We start from the raw sequence: 19,875 nt of genomic DNA, 5'->3' as shown, positions 1-19,875 counted from the left end.
AAGTTGAAGTTCCTGAGCTAGGCACTTTGATTACCAGTTCTCTGTGAGAACTTGTGGTAGTTGGGCCTATAGCTGGAGGTTACTCGCCAGGCAGGCTCAGCTGCTCCCCTCAATGAGGGTCGTCTATGAGTGCTCAGCTGCCTGAGCCTGGTCAGACGGTCGTAGGCCTCTCATGAGGCCTCCCTGTTAGATCAGTCATTAGGCCCTTTCGGCCTCCCTACTGCTTTGAAACACAAGCACCTGGTAGATCCTTGATTTGAGCAGGCAGACTCCCCTCGATAGCAAGGGTTGAAAAGCACTACGCTGAGTGTTGCTCTCTTGGATAACCCGTCTCTGAGTTCCGGGCTAAGTAAGACTGCCTGTGTTTCAGTCCCTTAGCTTGGACGCCCTTTGGGCACCATCCAGAGGCTCTGTTTTGAACAGACAGGGTTGGCTAAACCGAAGTGTCCATAACACTTAGGGCACCAGGTCAGGCCTCCCTGGTGGCACTCGGGAGAACTTTTTCCCGAGTAGTGACTGGCTGGGGTTCCTTCGGGTCCCCTAGCCACATTCCCTTGAAGGGACCCCTTCATTGGAAGTAGTGGTCCCGGGCCTTCGAGCGGTCTAGATGGAACTCCACGCAGTGCGTTAGGGTTCCGTTTAGTTGTATAGCTTGGGCTATGACCGTAGGGAGTGCTGTCACTGTCAGCCCAGGACCTGAGGGGGAATCGCTCAGGTTTTTCTATGAATTACTTGAGTTGACAGTTGTCACTGCCAATGGGCAGACACTCCCCTCAGCATGGCGGCGTTGGTATATCGTTCCCCATAGCGTCAGCTAGACGCAGCGAGAGTTCCCTTTCGAAAGGGAACGTCTAAGGTTACGTATGTAACCTCTGTTCCCTGAGAACAGGGAACGAGCGCTGCGTCGCGTTGCCATGCTTCAGGGCCTATCTGCCATACAGTCCCTTCAGACGAGAAGATGTGTATGTGTTGGCACGGCGCCCTTTTATACTTCCGGGTCGCACGTTGATGACGTCATGGGCTGACGTCGGTCAAAGACTTTGCCGTGATTCGATAGTAGCTTCAGACACCAGTCACGCCGAGGGCGTTCCCCATAGCGTCAGCTAGACGCAGCGCTCGTTCCCTGTTCTCAGGGAACAGAGGTTACATACGTAACCTTAGACGGTAATGCACTGTGAACTAACCTGAACAAACCATGAACAGCTGGATTTTTATTAACTAATGTTAACAGAGATTAACTAATGCTGAACAGAGCATGGTTAGTTCATGTTAACTAATGCTGTAACTAATGATAACTAATACAACCTTATTGTAAAGTTTTACCAGATATTTGTGTTGAAATCCGATGGCTAAGTGAGGCCTCCATAGCCAGCAATGACTCCTCTCTCAAGATCCATTAATTTACTAAAAACATATTTAAATCAGTTCATGTGAGTACAGTGGTTCAATATTAATATTATAAAGCGACCAGAATATTTTTGGTGCGGCGAAAAATTCATGAAGCTTTGGAGCGTATCAAACCAGCGGCTCGGAGCGACAAAGTCACGTGATTTCAGCAGTTTAGTGGTTTGACACGCGATCCGAATCATGATTCGACACGCTGATTCATAACGCTTCGAATCTTCATAAAGCAGTGTTTTGAAATCGGCCATCACGACTATCACGATCTTGAGAGAGGAAATGTCATTGCTGGCTATCCATCGGATTTCAACACAAATATCTTCATTTGTGTTCAGAAGATGAACAAAGGTCTTACGGGTGTGGAACGGCATGAGGGTAAGGAATAAATTACATTATTTTAATTTTTGGGTGAACTAACCCTTTAATACTGCAGCAAATTCAAACGCAGTCTCTCTGGATCTCCCAGCGCTGTCTAGAGGTTAACTGTGTCAGGACATATGCAAACACTGTACGAATGTTATAATGCAGAATCAAGGCCCACACGGAAAGCGCAATTACACAACATTTTAAGATGAAGAGGAGCTTTTTTAGTTTTTAACTGTGATAACTAATGTGCTCACTCATAGAATCAGACACTGCTGCTATTTATATAGCACATTTCCTGTTATGAATTATAATACCATTGGGTCCGTTGGGTTGGATTGCTTGAAGCTTTTAAATTTACCTGAAACTGGGCTAGGATTTCCATTTCCCAGCATGCTTTGCCATGGCACTAGAAAAGGTGCAGAATGCTAAAATGAAGTGTTATATGTTTTTGTGCAAAATTCATGTTAAGTGGGAGGAGTGTTTAAGAGTTTCTGTAATGTTGTTTTTTTTTTGGTTACCATCATTGTGGAGCATGAGCTTGTTTTGAGAACAGGTATATTGTCAATGTATTATATTGCGGTACTCATTCAGCAATTGCTATGCTAATGCTTTCAAAGCATTGTGTTACCAGTTAGCAAGTCAGCATATATTGAATTAGCTAGTTAAAGCTTGCCAAGTTTTCACTACTAAAATATTTAAGTTGAGATCACATGATCATTTTACATTAAGATTAAACATTAAGTTTAATGTATGAATTAGCTCAAATATTTCAATTATGAGTACAAGTTCCGCTTACTTAAACTTTGAATTTCTTAACTTAAAAATGTTGATACTAACCGATTAACTCTTTTTTTTTTAGTTTTGTGAACTTTCAGGTTTTGAACTTTACACTGTTCAGGTTTACAGTGTAGCATAAGATATTAAACACACAATTTGGAGATGGAAATCGTATTAGTTAGCACAATGTCACAATTAAGTTTAAATCATAATGAGATTTTATTAACATTTTCTATCTTCATTATAATTTGTTCAAGTTTAGTAATGTTGTTGTTTTGGTCATATATATTGTTCTGCCCTTTGGGTATTCTCTTTGTTAGAGTAAGTAGGACCTCTAGCGGTCATGTATGGTATTGCAGGCTGAATCAGGAAGTTAGTTTATTAGTCAAAGCACATGGTGAAGATCATTCCAGCTGCAATAATCCTGTTATGTTTCGATTTCTCCTAAGCAAGAACTGCCTGTAAGTAGTTTCTGTATTTTCTGTTTACAGTATTTCTAATAATTGATTTGTACTAATTTCATGTTGATTTAAAACTATATTTGAGTATAAATCTTTGATTTCAATTCGTGAACTGATTGTTTACTGAGACACTTTACTGAGAAGATTATATTTCATTGTAATTAAGCTTTGTTAGTATTTGTATGAGGCACAATTTCGTCTTATTGTATTTTTTGTGCTTATTTTCAGTTTTACTCCTTTGTTCATGTCTTCATGCTCAAGAGTCTCAATTAAACAGAGCTAAGAAGCTATATTCTGACTCACATGTTTTTCATGACTGGAGTTTGGCTGACTGTCTAATTTTGGTTAAGAACACCAATTGGAGGACAGTACAGTAAAAAGGCAACTTTAGTTGGAAAAATTACGACGTCGATTATGTGCAAAGTATGAATGAGCACCATGGATGATAGTAAGGATGGCGACAGAGCTTCTCAGAAGAGCGTGGGCAGCAGTCTTACAACAGTTTCAACAGCTAGCGCAGCAACGAGGGCCCGTGCGAAGGCAGAAGCAGCACGTGTCCGTGCATCCTTTGCTGAAAAAGAAGCGAAGTTAAAAATTGAACAAGCAGAGAAGGAAGCAAAAGCCCTTCTTGAGAAAACCAGACTCACAGCTGAATTGAATGCTCTAACACTCCAGAGGGAGGCAGCAGCGGCTGTAGCACAGGCAGAAATATTAGAGGCAGCCGAGGAACAGTTAAAGGTAAAGGACGACAAAAGTGCTCGAAGATCATTAAAGGAAGAAAGTATGCAGCGCACAAAAGACTATGTTATACAGCAATCTGAGTTACAAACACATTCGCGCTGTCATGACTTTACACCTGTCAAGCATGAGGAAAGCTTGGTAACGTGGGGCAAGCAACTTGAATCGTCACCACTTAGCCCTCATCAAGAAAACCAGTTTAAACCACCAAAAAGTTGCCTTACCATGTCTGATTCCTACTTTTCTCCTCTCAAAATGAGCCCGAACATAGCGGAGACTAATAACGAACACTGGCCACATCCTCACTCAGGTGTTCGTTCCAGTCTGAATGTCACAGCTAAACCTTATAAACCTCTTCACTATGCTTCCCAGGCTGAATCGGTCAAAGACCCCCCACTGACAGAGTTCGTAAAGTTTCTGGCAAGACGCGAATTGGTGACTACAGGGCTCCGTCAGTTTGACGATAGACCCGAAAGTTTTAGAGCGTGGCAGTCCTCATTCTTAAATGCCATAAAAGAGCTCGACATCTCAGCCAGCGAAGAGTTGGACCTTTTAAGTAAGTGGCTAGGCAAGGAATCAGGCCATTACGTCAACAGAATACGTCTCATGCACGTTAACAATCCTCAGGTTGCTCTTAGGAAAGCCTGGGACAGGCTGGTCGAGTGCTATGCTTCACCTGAGATAATTGAAGATGCGCTGTTCAAGAAATTGGATACGTTTACTAAAATTTACAACAACGATCCTGTGAGACTTCGGGAACTTGGAGATCTCCTCATGGAGATCTTATCAGCAAAGCAAGATGGATATCTGCCTGGATTGGCCTTTTTAGATACCGCTCGAGGAATCAGTCCTATAGTAGCAAAGCTCTCATACCCTCTTCAAGAAAAATGGGTAGCCCAAGGATCCAGGTTCAAAGCAGAGCACAATGGGTTTTTTCCCCCTTTCTCATTCTTTGCTGAGTTTATTAGCAATGAGGCACGCATCAGGAACGACCCTAGTTTCTCACTCACTCGTTCTAGCGATATCCATTCTAAGGAAAGATCCATTCTAAGGACAGCAAAAATTCCATTGTCAACTCATAAAACTGATGTTCTCAGTGAAAAGAAAGTAGAGGATCCTGGAAAATACTGCCCAATACACCATAGACCACACCCTTTAAAAAAGTGTCGCACTTTCAGAGCCAAACCTATTGAGGAGAGAAAATCCTTCCTCCGTGACAATGGAATATGCTACAAGTGTTGCACGTCCACTACTCATTTGGCCAAAGACTGTAAGTTAACTGTCAAGTGTAGTGAATGCGAGAGTAATCGTCATGTCACAGTCATGCACCCTGGTCCACCTTGTCAAGTACCTGAGTATTCTACCCCACAATTGAGCTGTGGAGAAGGAGACGACAGTGAATTGTCAACATCCACAGTGACGTCACACTGTACCGAGATCTGTGGAAAGGAGCAGCCAGGGAAATCATGCTCTAAAATTTGCTTGGTGGATGTGTTCCCTCAGAATCAGCCTGAGAAGGTTGTGAAAATGTATGCAGTACTCGACGATCAGAGTAATCGCTCACTGGCAAAAAATGATTTCTTTGAACTGTTCGGTATAGATAGTGAACCTTCCTCTTATTCCCTTCGGACATGTGCTGGAGTGGCCAATATGTACGCCAGGAAGGCCGAAGGTTTCATGATCTCACCCGCCACAGGAGGCGCTTCCTTTGCTCTACCACCACTCATAGAGTGCAATCAAATACTGGCCAGCAGATGTGAGATTCCCACCCCGAATGTAGCCATGAATCACTCTCACTTAAGGTCAGTTGCAAGTCAAATTCCCAAACTCGATCCCAACGCTCAGATCCTTCTCTTACTAGGGAGAGACATCATTAGGGTGCACAAGGTCAGACAACAAATCAATGGCCCTCATGATGCACCCTTTGCCCAAAGGTTAGACTTGGGTTGGGTGATAGTTGGTGATGTATGTTTAGGAAGCGCCCATATACCTAGTGTGAGCACCTTCAGGACCAATATATTAGAGAATGGTCGCACCACTTACCTTTCACCCTGCACCAGTTACATGAACCTCAAAGAGGAAGCTCTTTACAGCGGGGAGCCAAAAGCATACAAGGGTGTCATGTACAGAACCTCAGAAAACATCCTTGGTTGTGATGTGTTCCAAAGAACCGAGAACGACAATAAACTAGCGCCATCCATTGAGGACACAACATTCTTAAGGATCATGAATTCAGAGGTTTACAAGGATGAAGGAAACAGTTGGGTCGCCCCATTGCCCTTCAGAGAGCCAAGACAAATACTTCCCAACAATCGTGTACAGGCTCTTAATAGATTTCGTTCTCTGCAGCGTACTCTTACTAAGAAACCAGAGATGGAAAAACAGTTTGTCTCGTTCATGAAGAAAATTCTGGAGAACGACCATGCTGAACCTGCACCACCACTCAAGGAGGGAGAGGAGTGTTGGTTCCTACCAATCTTTGCAGTTTACCACTCAAAAAAGCCAGATCAAATCAGGGTGGTTTTTGACTCCAGTGCCCAACATCATGGCATCTCCCTCAACAACGTCTTGTTAACGGGCCCCGATCTGAACAATAACTTGCTGGGAGTCCTCCTTCGATTCCGTAAGGAGTTTGTAGCCATCACAGCTGACATCCAACAAATGTTCCATTGTTTCAAAGTCAGAGAGGACCATCGTAACTTTCTTAGGTTCCTTTGGTTTCGAGACAGCGACCCAACAAAGGATGTTATAGAGTACCGGATGAAGGTACATGTTTTTGGCAATAGCCCTTCTCCGGCCGTTGCCATTTACGGGCTAAGACGAGCTGCTAGCGAGGGTGAGAAGGTACATGGCTCAGATACTCGACAGTACGTGGAAAGACACTTCTACGTGGATGATGGGCTTGTGTCCCTACCTACTGATGAGCAGGCAGTGAGTCTCCTTCAAAGAACACGAGCATCTTTAGCCGAATCGAATCTTCGTTTGCACAAGATTGCCTCAAATAGCCCAGTTGTTATGCAAGCCTTTCCTCAAGAGGAACATGCTAAGACTATAAAGGACTTAGACCTTAGTGGAGATGTTCCTTCTATACAGCGGACTCTTGGGTTGTGCTGGGAGATAGCAAGCGACACCTTCACCTTCGATGTGTCATCTGTCGGCAAATCATTCACTAAACGTGGCGTGCTGTCCACTGTGAACAGTATCTTTGATCCACTCGGCATAGTGTCTCCAGTCACCATACAAGGCAGAGCTCTGCTACGGGACCTCTCAAATTTCACCTCAGAATGGGATGCTTTACTTCCTGAAGAAAAGAGAGCAGAATGGGAAGCATGGCAAGACTCCCTCCAGGGCCTGAAGCAACTTCATATTCCTCGAACCTATTCCTCAATTTCTCTCTTTGAGGCAAAACTTGCAGAACTGTGCATTTTCTCTGATGCCTCCACTAAAGCTATCGGTGCAGTGGCTTACCTCAGGGTCACTGATCATGATGGTAGCAGTGATGTCGGATTTGTCTTAGGTAAAGCCAAACTAGCACCACAACACAAACCTACTATTCCGCGTCTCGAACTCTGTGCTGCAGTATTGGCAGTTGAAATTGCTGACCTGATTCGCCATGAGATGGATCTCAGATTGCATGCTATAAGATTCTACTGTGACAGCAAAGTAGTTTTAGGGTACATACATAACGAGACAAAGCAGTTTTATGTGTATGTGCATAACAGAGTTCAACGAATTCGCCAATCTTCAAGGCCAGATCAATGGGTTTATGTACCGACTGAACTCAACCCAGCGGACCATGCTTCTAGAGGAGTTTCCGCATCTCAACTTAATAATACAGCATGGCTCAGGGGACCTCCTTTCCTCTCCAAACCAAATACATGCTTGCAGGAAGAGCCTGAATCCTACAAACTTGTCTGTCCTGAAGACGATGTTGAGATAAGACGTGATGTCCTCAGTTATTGCACACAAATTAGACTTAATGGCTTAGGGACAGAAAGATTCAAGAGATTCTCTACCTGGTTAACCCTTGTAAGAGCCATTGCTCTTTTGATACACGTCGTTCACACAATCAAATCCAAGAGCGGTTGTAAAGAACATGTAGGGTGGCATTGGTGCAACAAATTTCGAACCTCACAAGAGTATTCACTAGCCTGGAACGCCATTTTGAGAGCAACTCAACTTGAGAGCTTTCCTATGGAATATGCAGCCCTTTCCGAAAAGAAAGCCCTACCAAAGAACAGCCCTCTTGTAAAACTTGATCCCGTTCTCAAAGAAGGGTTGATCAGAATTGGAGGAAGATTGAAAAATTCTCCATTAAGCTCCAATGAGAAGAACCCCTTGGTTCTAACTAAGCACAATCACATCTCCATCTTGTTAGTGCGTCACTACCATGAGAAAGTAGAACATCAAGGGCGTCATTTTACGGAGGGAGCCTTGAGAAGGGCTGGTTTCTGGATTATCGGAGGGAAAAGGCTGATTAGCTCAGTCTTACACCATTGCGTTACTTGCCGTAAGCTCCGTGGGAAAATGGAGGAACAAATCATGGCAGACTTACCTCCTGAGCGCCTAAACATAAATCCCCCGTTTACCTATGTGGGATTGGATGTTTTTGGACCTTGGATGGTCAGAGCGAGACGCACTAGAGGTGGTCATGCGGAGAGCAAGCGCTGGGCTATATTGTTTACTTGCATGAGCACGAGAGCAGTGCATATTGAGGTAATCGAATCAATGGATGCTTCCAGCTGCATCAATGCTCTGAGGCGATTCTTCGCCATTCGAGGACCTGCAAAGCAGCTGAGGTCTGATTGTGGCACGAACTTTGTAGGAGCAAGTAAGGAGCTAGGACTAAGCAAGCTGGCACAGGAGGAAAATGTTTCTGGATATTTGAGGGAGCAGAGCTGTTCTTGGGAGTTCAACCCTCCTCATTCTTCACATAGAGGAGGTTCATGGGAACGAATGATTGGAGTGGCCCGCAGAATTCTCGATTGTATCCTACTAAGAGAACATACTGCTTTCTCTCATGAAGTCTTGTGCACGCTTATGGCTGAAGTTTCAGCCATCATCAACGCCAGACCTCTCATTCCTGTATCAAGTGACCCACAGTCTCCATTCATCTTGACTCCAGCAATGCTGCTTACCCAGAAGGGAGCAGTCTCACCTCCTCCAGGAGAATTTGGTGACAAGGATCTTCTTCTTAAGCAGTGGAGACAAGTACAGGCCTTGGCCAATGAGTTCTGGCTCCGCTGGAAAAGGGAGTACCTTCCAACCCTACAGAGTCGCAGAAAATGGAATGAGACACGTCGCAACTTGCAAGAAGGTGATGTTGTCTTATTGAAGGAGAAACAAGCTGCTCGTAATACATGGCCTATGGCAGTGGTCACGTCTGCTATTCATAGCCAGGATGGAAAGGTACGAACAGTTAGTTTAAGGACCACTGCTCAAGGTACTCCAAAGACCTTCACAAGGCCTGTTACAGAAGTCGTCTTACTTTTACCGTCGACTGATTGAAAGTTTATGCTAAATTGTAGCAATATGGACTGTGGTGTCATAAACACCAAGCGGGGAGTGTTCTGCCCTTTGGGTATTCTCTTTGTTAGAGTAAGTAGGACCTCTAGCGGTCATGTATGGTATTGCAGGCTGAATCAGGAAGTTAGTTTATTAGTCAAAGCACATGGTGAAGATCATTCCAGCTGCAATAATCCTGTTATGTTTCGATTTCTCCTAAGCAAGAACTGCCTGTAAGTAGTTTCTGTATTTTCTGTTTACAGTATTTCTAATAATTGATTTGTACTAATTTCATGTTGATTTAAAACTATATTTGAGTATAAATCTTTGATTTCAATTCGTGAACTGATTGTTTACTGAGACACTTTACTGAGAAGATTATATTTCATTGTAATTAAGCTTTGTTAGTATTTGTATGAGGCACAATTTCGTCTTATTGTATTTTTTGTGCTTATTTTCAGTTTTACTCCTTTGTTCATGTCTTCATGCTCAAGAGTCTCAATTAAACAGAGCTAAGAAGCTATATTCTGACTCACATGTTTTTCATGACTGGAGTTTGGCTGACTGTCTAATTTTGGTTAAGAACACCAATTGGAGGACAGTACATATATCTTTTTTAAAATGTCTATAAAGTTTTTATTCATTTTTTTTATTTCAGTATTAGTTACAGTTATTTCAGTACCGAAAGTTAAACTAAATGAAAAATGAGAAATGTTGCCTTGGCAACTAGCTGAAATAAAATAAGCCTAGTTTTTCTTATATTTTATTTTAGTTAACATTTTTTGTTACTAGTGCTAGTGCTCTCAAATTAATCGTGATTAATCGCATCTGACATAAAAGTTTGTGAATGTATAATCTGACATAAAAGTTTGTGAATGTATATGTGTATGTATGTACACACACACACACACACACACACACACACACACACACACACACACACACACACACACACACACACACACACACACACACACACACACACACACACACACACACACACACACACACACACACACACACACACACACACACACACACACACACATTAATGTACTTTTATGTTAGATGCGATTAATCACAATTAATCAATTTGACAACACTACCATTAAAATAACTGTTAACTGAAATAAAAAAAATACTTATCTAATTTAAGTGGATGTTGCCATTTTTGCCATAATCTACAAATACTACTAACATGAAAAACATATTTCAGGTGTTTCTTAATTCTTTTCACTTCTGAAATCAAAATGTTGACAGTATTGCTATTCATTTTGTTTTATCTGTGTCCTCAATTTCGCTTACACTTTTGTAATATCCCTTAAAAACAAAAATGACATTCATCTTGTGCGAAAACAACACGTATTAATTATAATGTAATAGCAAGGGGCTTGATGTTTTGTGGTAAATATTCGGTTAAAATCACTATATAATAAAGATAAAAATATCCAAATTTACTTAAATGACAGCCTCATGTAAGCTAACTCTCAAGTGCTCACTGTGGCTCTTTATTTCCTCCTTTCTTTTCTGTAGGGAATCATTAAGTAATTTTCTTGCCATTGTGTAAATAATTAAGTTAAAATGAATGGTTAGAAAGTGCCTAAGTGTGGGGAGAGCATAATACTGAAGGTTTGGTATAAACTATAAATTACATCTCAGGCACATTCAGTTTTTAAAACGTACAGAGCTCAAAAAGTACTGCATAAGAGGAATGATATAAATGGCTATTAGACAATTTTCTTATCTTTATTATTTCTTATCTAATTCTCTATGTGTGTGCATGTCTCTTCAAGACATTATGTCTCATTCTGCATTACTATGTCTGTGCTTGTGTGCTAGACGGCTAATTAAGGGCAATGGCTACAGACTTTAAAGACAACACTGTTATGTGAGTGACAGGCTGACGACTAATCACACGTCACATCACATTAATATCAATTAAGATATGTCAAAACTGTTATATTGGTCATATACACAGTGAGGGCAAAGTAAGTGCTTTAACTCTTAACTCTCGTCTGAGCTCTAATTAATGATCCAATTACTGCTGTAAAGATGAGGGAAGCAGGCTCACATATGGGTGCTACACTGCGCTCTGGATGTGCTCAGCACTATTACATGTAGCTTAATGAAAAGCCAAAATGGAGAAGCCACACTGTCCAGCAAGGCATGATGGTCTGCTGGAAGACTGACCCCTCGCTTAGCTGAATATAGCTACTGGTGGTCTCCTCCTGGGGGTCGTCTTCAGGAGCAATCTGGGCCCAGCTGCCTGAGCCACTTTCCTCACTGCTAGCGCTGAGAGAGCGTCGCTCCACCTCCATACCTGTAGAGGACACTGAGGAGGCTCTGTCTTTGTCACTGTTGAGGGGGGAAAGAGGACACACGGCAAAACTGCAGTGTCACAATGAGCCAGTAATTCAACCTGATGACTGATCCGCAAGCAGCAGCTGATGTTCTTTTCAATGTAAAATGTCTTTTAAATTGCTAGATTTGCCCAAATATATCTTTCGCTGTCCAGAACCTGGGTCAAGAAAATACAAAATCAACGGAACATAAGTGTAAAGTCAATCTATATTTCTTCTTCTTCTTTTTTGGAAGTTTAGGAAACTAGGTACAAATGGGTTTTACAGAGGAGAACCGTTCTACCCCTTTATAGAGATATGCTTTTATAGACACCATGTGTAACGTGAAGCAAATCAATGTTTTGTGTTGTCTTCTCAAGTTTTAAAGGGGACATGAATTCATAGAATCAGAAGCTCACTCATAGAATCAGACACTGCTATTTATATAGCACATTTCCTGTTCAGGAATTATATATGCATTATAATACCATTGTGTTCCTTGGTCCGTAGGGTCGGATTGCTTTCACATCTCAAGTGAACCGTCCCAGAGTTTGTTTGCAATCAGGCTGGGACCACCTCGTTCAGATAAACTCGGAGTGATTGTTTTGGAGAGGATCCGAGCAGAGTCCTGCACAGGTGCGGGTACAATATTGCTGAAACAGGTGAAAAATATCCTATGTCGGATGCGGTTGTGTGTCGGGTCGGACAAGGGAGAACACGGGTCTAAACACGGGTTTTAAACAGTCACGTGCAAACGAATATATATAAAGAAATATGCATGTATATTGTAGACGTGTTCCTAAAAATATATGCACATTTTTAGGAACACATCTACAAAAATATGCCTTGCCTGTATTTCAAGTTAATAAAATAATTTCAAATCCATATCAGTTTATTTGTGCGCACCCTCCCAGGATTATCACAACCGCACACGATCTGCCTGCACTCGTCGAGATGGATCCTGAGGAGTTGAAGAAAAGATTGTATTGCATAGCTGAGGAAGCACGCAGATAACTGTGGTAACAAACCAGGCACAAGCAATTCTATCGAACAGTATTTTTCAAACAAGGACAGAACTGAATGTGCCTCGTAGATGATAAGGACACATAACCATGTTCTTCATGATGTAGTCTTACTGCTTAGGCTGAAGTTGTCCTTGTGTTAATGGTCGTGTAATAACTTATGTATGCTGGCAATAAACATTTTTGTAAGTGTGTCTTTAATGTGGTATGCTAAACTGATTTTATTTCGGGTGCGGGTCGGGTCGGGTGCGGATTTTAAGCACTGCGGGTACGGGCGGGTGCGGATTTACAAAATCGGACCCGTGCAGGACTCTGGATCCTAGTGCGATTGCCGTGTTCACATATGCCTAAACGAACGGGACCAAGGGAGAAAACGCACCAGGTTCCGAAACAAATGCTAAAGTGTGAAAGCACCCTCATAAACCCTTGTTAATCTGAAAACAGCTTTTATTGAAACCAAGCTGCCAAAACAAATCACTTTGTACTCCCTCTTCTTATTACATATTAGAAATGAATACATCAGCACAAGACACAGATCAGTGCCTATGTCTCATTTCTATGCCTCATCATCGCCCACTGGTGTAGTAAAATCAGGTTCCAACATGGCTTTCTTATGTAAAAATCCTACCAGTACTATAAGTGCACCTCAGGGTGATAAAAAATGCAAAAAAATCAACCCCTTTAACATTTGTGCAATGGTTTAAATTTCCTGCTCGTTTTCTTTACCAACTTGTGTCAAATTCATACGGTTGATTTGAGATGTTTTAACACATTTTCTGCTGTGAGAGAACGGAATAATTAAGGCTTAACTTCTGAGCAAGAATGTGTGTGATTTTATGTAGACTGTACCTGCTTTTGGTTGCTGTCTCACTCTTTCTACCACTTTGTGGCTGGATCTGATGGGATGCTTCCCTGTTGTGGGGCCCAACCCTCCCCTTGTCTTCTGAGGCCTCTTCTCTTTGATCTGGTTCAATGTGAATCAAGGGTACCTCCCTCTGTCCCCGCCATGCTTGCCTCACACAGGAGGACCTGTGGGAGCTACAGCTATTTTCCTGACGCTCCAAGCTTGGCCGGTTTCCACCATTTTCACGACGAGACTGTTTAAAGCCATGTCTTCTTTCTCCAACTGGAATTCGTGGCTGACAAGCAGCCACAATGACGTCCTGTTGGCCTCCAAGCAACGATTTGCCACTCTCTACAATGTCTGCCGCTAGACGATTAGCAAAGAGCTGTACATGTGGCTGAGAGTCAGCAGAATCAAGTTCCATACTGTCCTCTGAGGGCTCGGCTATTATCTTATTCTTGCGCATTAGAGACTCAATAGAGCTGGCCCAGGTTTCGTGAATCAGCATGTCTGTGATTTGGTCTGTTTGGCCACGCTTATACAAGCAAGAATCAGACTTGCAGAGTCCTGTTGATGACACAGAGTTGGTTGGATAGATGTTGAGCGAGTCCCCATGTACATTTCGAGCAAAACCATCGAATGAATTAGCCTTGATGGGTGAGTTTACAGTTAGTCTGGAGTCTGAGGATCGCCTGTCAGGAACAGAAGACTGACGGATGCAAAACAGGGATCTGGGGGATGGGGGTAATAGGCTATTACTCCACTCTTTGGTCTTGGTCAGATTGTAGTCCTTGTTCTCCTTGTCCATGTCTTTCAGCATGAAGCGATAAAACTCCTCCGTGATACTCTCAGTGCTGGACTGCTTTGAGAGACAAGATGATGTCCGCACATTGAGGTGTCCGTTTTTTTTACAAGCAGCTTGCTGAACAGCAGCTGCGAGGATGCTGCTGGCATTTTTCCCAGCATAGTAGTCCAGCAGAAGGTCAAACCCTCGACCCTCTGTCTCCATCTGGTTCACCATGAACCGAGAGAACTCATCCGTAATGCTCTCACAGCTGGACTGCTTAGAGATAGAGCTACCTCTGCTCAAATTATGCCCAAGCCTGTTTCCTGGTCCCAAAGTGTTTAGCATTCCGGAGGGATCTCCGTCCTCCTCTGGAATGCTCTCATAGCTTGACGTTTTCCCCCTGCTGCTCCATTTCTCACACTGTAGGCGACTGCGAGATGACTGTCCAGACTTGGAAGTGTCCACCACATTTAATTCCGGGCAGTTCATTATCCTGGCTGTGACCTCTGACGCAAAGAGTGCAAATGGATCAGAAGTTGTGGGTTCATCTAGATTGACAGTTTCATCCACGACACGGTTGACCAGTCGCTCCATGAGTTCAGGCTGTTCTTCGGTTTTACGTTTGATTTCACTGAGACGTGGAGGTCTGTGTTTCTTGGTGACTGCGGTGCCATTTTGTGACTCCATTCGACGGAGTGCTGCAGCTGTGCGACAAGGCAGAAACAGCCCCTCTGGACCTTCTAACCCACCCTTTAAGGCGCAGAACCATGGCTGCTTTCCGCTCGAGTTCTCCAGGCATATCGCTGCCAGCTCTGTAGCCATGGATACCACTGTGGTCGCCAAGTCTTCGGCAAAGCATGTGATGGGAGTTTTGGACTCACTTGAATCCATTTTAAGTGCCACAAGTGCTCCTGAAGAGGATGATACAGACTGCTGTCTGGTCTCGCTCTCCCCTCCAGCCCTCCCTCGTGCCATGTGAAGTGGTGAGCTTTCAGCTGAAGGGAGCGCAGAGTCTGCGGTCCTGTCACTTTTGCTCAGCTGCCCTTGCAGGTCAGATTGTTCTTTGACCATAGTGGCAGTCACTCTGTTCAGAGTAAGTCTATATGGTTCTTTCAGTTTGGGCTCCTTTTCTCTCTCCTCCTGTATGTGCTTTTGCTCTCTCTCTCTTTTCCCTATGGGAGCAGAAAACTTCTCCACACTGCCTCGCCTCTCGTCATGATTATAGCCCTGGCTTGGCTCAATCAAACGCTGTAATTGGCTCAATGCTTCCCTGCCCGACTTGGTATCAGCCTCATACTCCCTAAAGCTGACACTGCCTTCTTGCCTGTCACATGATCCCATATTACATTTTGAAATTTCACTGATTTTCCTTGATGTTACACATAGGACATCAAAGAGCAAATTATTCACACAATCCAAGAGGAAACCCTCAAAGTTTGGGGCATCTTTTCCAGGACCCTCAAGCTCTTTTCTCTTCTCAGCCTTCTCAAGGGCATTTTGAAAGATATTGTCTGATATTTCCTGGGTAAAGTTATCCACGTCCTGTTGTTCCTGATAGGGCCTTCTTGGATTTGTGATGCCATCCACTATCTTGCTATGCGTGGTCTCAAGGAAATTTGCAATGCTTGAATAACTTTGTCTGTGGGTGAGCACAGCTGAAGCTTCCCTGAGGAGAACTTCAGCTACATTGGCCCTGAAAGCCTCAACGCTGATGCCCTCTGCAATGCTACAGTGGAGAGGAATTGCAGTTGAAGCTTGGGCAACTGACAGAAGTCCCAAAGAGGCAGAATACATGTCTGTCAAGTCTTCATTATCCCCGGAGTCATCTGCTAGATCTACCGCGGCTACGGCTCCAGCGACCTGAGACATTCCACATACTGCAGAGGAAAATGAATACTCCCCTTGTTCGGTTTCACTCCCTTCTTCTTCGTCATCCTCACACTCATCTTCTTCTCCTGACTCCAGTGTGAGTTGTTCTGTGACCTGAGGGGCGGTAATGGTACCGATGACACTTGCAGCACATGCCAAAGCTACTTCCACCGGCTTAGTGGAGTGTCCAATTGGCGAATTGTGCTGGGGGTTATGACCATGCTTCGATCTGGCCCTATTTACACTATCATGCTCTGATGTGCCATGTGAGTGTGCTTCCGGCCACTCTGTTACCTCCTCACTGTTGTCAGGACTCTGGACAATCACGATTTTAGGAAGTTCAAAAGAGCAGGCTCGAGCCCTCTGTGGCTCTTTAGTGGAATGGCTTACATCACTTGAGTGCTGGGAGGTGGTGGACACACTCACAGCTGCCTCCGTTATAAAAGAAGGCTCATCTTGTGACAAACGAATAAAAGCATCTTGCAGGACTGATTCAGCCAGATTGGTGGCATAGTGACCAGCAGACTCGCTGGTGTGACGATTGACTTGGTTTTTGGGGCTGGCGGGTGGGCCTCTTGAAGGGCAGGAATATGTTCTTGATATCTTTTGGGAGTTGGAAGAGGTACAGAGGGTCTCTGAGTCCTCACTATCCTCTCTCTCCACTTCACTCCTTCTTTGAGCGTGGGCTGCTCTCAACATCTTAACCGACTCAGGCATGATACAAATCTCAGGATCTGCAGAAAGAAAGACATATGACAGGGTTGATGAGGTATGGGGTGAGGAGAACTAAAGAGGAAATAGATAAAAAAAAAAAAAAGATAAATCCTCCTAAAATCCAGTTTTACCTCCTAAACTGTTTCATAATCCCCCACAAAAAGTCAAATTTAATGCAAATGTAAATGAAGCACATTCACAGCCCAAGCAAGAAATTAGAGACAGAAAGACAGACCGAAGGAGATATGTGGAGTTATGAGTAAAAATGAAAGACGAAACTGAGAAAGGAGGCAAAAAGTCAGATTCAGATTGATCTCATTGGCTGTTATGTCCAGTGAATATTGTGAGGGGCGGAGTCAGAGCTCCAAAGCAATACATAACACACAGTTATATTTGTATGAGTTTTCCTTTTTACATATCCAAGCCCATACAAATGCAGATCTATATCTGGGCCATTTATGAAAATTACATTGGCTTTGAGGAGAGCATAACCTTCACACAGTATTACTTCTAATTTCATATGAGAGATTAATTATAGATTAGCCCAGCAGAGCCCAGTGTATCTTGTCTCTTTAATATTAGACTTGGGGCGAGTATCACCACTTGTACATATCCAGGGGTCTGGCTAACTGTTAGAGGCCAAAGCAGTGGCACAAAGTAATGCAATGCAACGCTTTCATACATGCATAATGGAAATGCATAAGACGTTTTTGGGCCAGCACTTCTTTTTTTTAGGGAGTTTTCTATGTTATATCTGCAAATGAAACATGTTTTGCTACTCATGTATTTTTCTTCATCACACACATACTCATTAACATAGATTGAAGAGAATTAATTGTTTCACTGCTGTATGTTCTGGTGTATCCATGCTGTTGCTTGGTTACTTTGTATCTAAATAAACACACCAGATTGCAGTTTTGATAAAGTCATTTATATCCAGTGCAACCTAGACAAAAGTTAAGTTGAGATCCAAATTATTCCCAGAGGCAAAGCTAAAGACTTTATTTATGGTTGCAAATTTAGGTGACATGCCCAAATTGTTTTGAAAGCCATAATCTCACTCTTACTGACTGGGGCTACATTGTGGTACTAAACTAAAAAATAGCTTTGAGGTGGAAACACTCCCAAACAGTCCTCCAAACAGAGCCAACTCTTATCGAAGCAGACTCACAGATAGCAAGAAAGCGTAAATGGCTTTTTCAATGCTTTTCCAACCATAATTGAAGCAATTTTCTGTCTATTCAAAAGGTGGACAGGAGGAAGATGCGGCAAAAGTGCCGGAGCTGCACTAAAGTTGCATTTTCTCATTACATACAATGACAGAAAGCACCACACAGAAGATAACATATGGTCTGGCTGATGTTTTGGATGGATTGATGAATTGGATTTATGGATGGATAAATAGATGGATAGACTGTTTACCATTTCTGAATGGGTCATCTTCACTGTCTTCCCCAAGCTGCTCGGAGGCAGTGAGAAAGTCTTCTTCTATGGATGAAACAGAGCGGTTGGTGTCATCTTCAGCAGCCCTCTGACCGGACAATCGGCCATGTCTCTGCCTCTCTTGCCCTGACTGTAGTCCAATCAGGAATTTGTTGATCTCAAAAACGACACTGTTCGTTGGGGTAGGGCGGCGCCCACAGGAACAATGCACCAGACACACATCCGCTGTTCTCTGGCTCTGAAAGTCGCATACATAAACACGTACACACAGTTTAACCAGGCAGGCTGTAAGCTTTGAAATTATGTCAGATGTTCTGGTCTATATTCATATCTTACCTGTGGGTGGCTTGGGTCATGCTGGCAGGAGTCCGGTGACTCTAGGCTGCTGAGAAGCAGAATCTCATTTTCTTTGGGTTGCCGCACTCCGAGAGACTCAATTAACCGTGGCAGCTCTGGGCACACTGAGGCCAGTTTCTGTAGGGAAAATTTATGCTAATATTCAAGGCACATAAATGTGGGTCTTTGCTTGCATTATCTTGGTAATTTGTATTGTTTCTAATTTCCCTTTTAATTAGATGAAACATTGTTTATGTTGTACGCTTAGGAATGATGAAAGACATTCATATATTCGTTATTAACTAGAATAATTGAATGAATTAGAAATGAGAGGGAGGAGGGGAGTGGATATTTATTTGGAAATTAATAAAAAACAGTAAACTGGGAATGACAAAACACTAGACAATTTATTAGTGATGGTTTCAAATTCCCTGGGAATCAAACCCATGACTGCTAGCATCATGCACAGCTCAAAATAAAGGAAAGGTAATCTCCACCCACCTTGGTGTAGCTGTCGTCATGTCGATCTGGGGTGTGTCTGTCCAGGTTTACAAAGCAGATCTGAGAAGAGAGAGGCTGAGCTTAGAGAAATATCACATGGTAAAGTAAGGTAAAGTATCTGTAGACATATATTTTCGGTATATAAACACAGCGTACCCAAAGTTATACATGTAACAGAGGCCAGCTAGTGAGAGCTGAGCAGCGTAAACCTCACTCCCCTTATCTCAAGAGGCACGTTAGACACTGCAGTCTTTAGTGTCCTTGTTAGTGTGCACGACTCCCATGCCGGAGGTGCCGGTTCGAGTCCCGCTCCGAGTTGATCGAGTAGGACCAGAGGCGCTACATTGGTTCCGTGACCCGGATGGGAGTGAGGTTTAGGGGTGGTTAGTTTAAGAGAGACCAGCTAGTGAGAGCTGTGCAGGGTAAACCTCACTCCCCTGATCTCAAGAGGCACGTTAGACACTGCAGTCTTTAGTGTCCTTGTTAGTGTGCCCAACTCCCATTCCGGATGCACCGGTTCAAGTCCCGCTCCGAGTAGAGCGAGTAGGACCAGAGGAGCTACATTGGTGCCGTGACCCGGATGGGATTGAGGTTTAGGGCTGTGAGTGTAACAGAGTAGCACCGGAGGGATTACATACACACAGGACACAGAAGATCATCTCTGAAAACCTTCTCATTTGTTGCAGCTCTCAAATGTCATTCTTCATTCCACATATTCTTCTATTTACAACGTCAAATCTTCTGCAGCATTGTCTAAAAGTCTCATATATGC

The 19,875-nt window shown here is 43.3% G+C and overlaps 1 protein-coding gene across 5 annotated transcripts in view; it reads right to left on the bottom strand.

Annotated features, from left to right (window-relative positions):
* Positions 1–19,875, bottom strand: part of sphkap (SPHK1 interactor, AKAP domain containing) — a 259,654-nt gene that overhangs the window by 35,201 nt on the left and 204,578 nt on the right. For 3 of the 5 annotated variants that reach the window (XM_079825693.1, XM_079825694.1, XM_079825695.1), the window contains 4 exons: positions 19,104–19,163; positions 18,603–18,740; positions 18,246–18,504; positions 13,459–16,843 (listed from right to left, as the gene is read on the bottom strand). In XM_079825693.1, coding sequence (XP_079681819.1) covers positions 13,459–16,843; positions 18,246–18,504; positions 18,603–18,740; positions 19,104–19,163 — 3,842 coding nt within the window. Of the gene's footprint in view, positions 1–11,438; positions 11,604–13,458; positions 16,844–18,245; positions 18,505–18,602; positions 18,741–19,103; positions 19,164–19,875 lie in introns of all 5 variants that reach the window. The other 2 variants (XM_079825691.1, XM_079825692.1) reach the window with 1 other exon arrangement.

The sequence above is a fragment of the Gobio gobio genome (assembly GCF_949357685.1).
Source record: "Gobio gobio genome assembly, chromosome: 9".
Taxonomy (NCBI): Eukaryota; Metazoa; Chordata; class Actinopteri; order Cypriniformes; family Gobionidae; genus Gobio; species Gobio gobio.
This window is presented reverse-complemented; position numbering and strand designations above follow the sequence as displayed.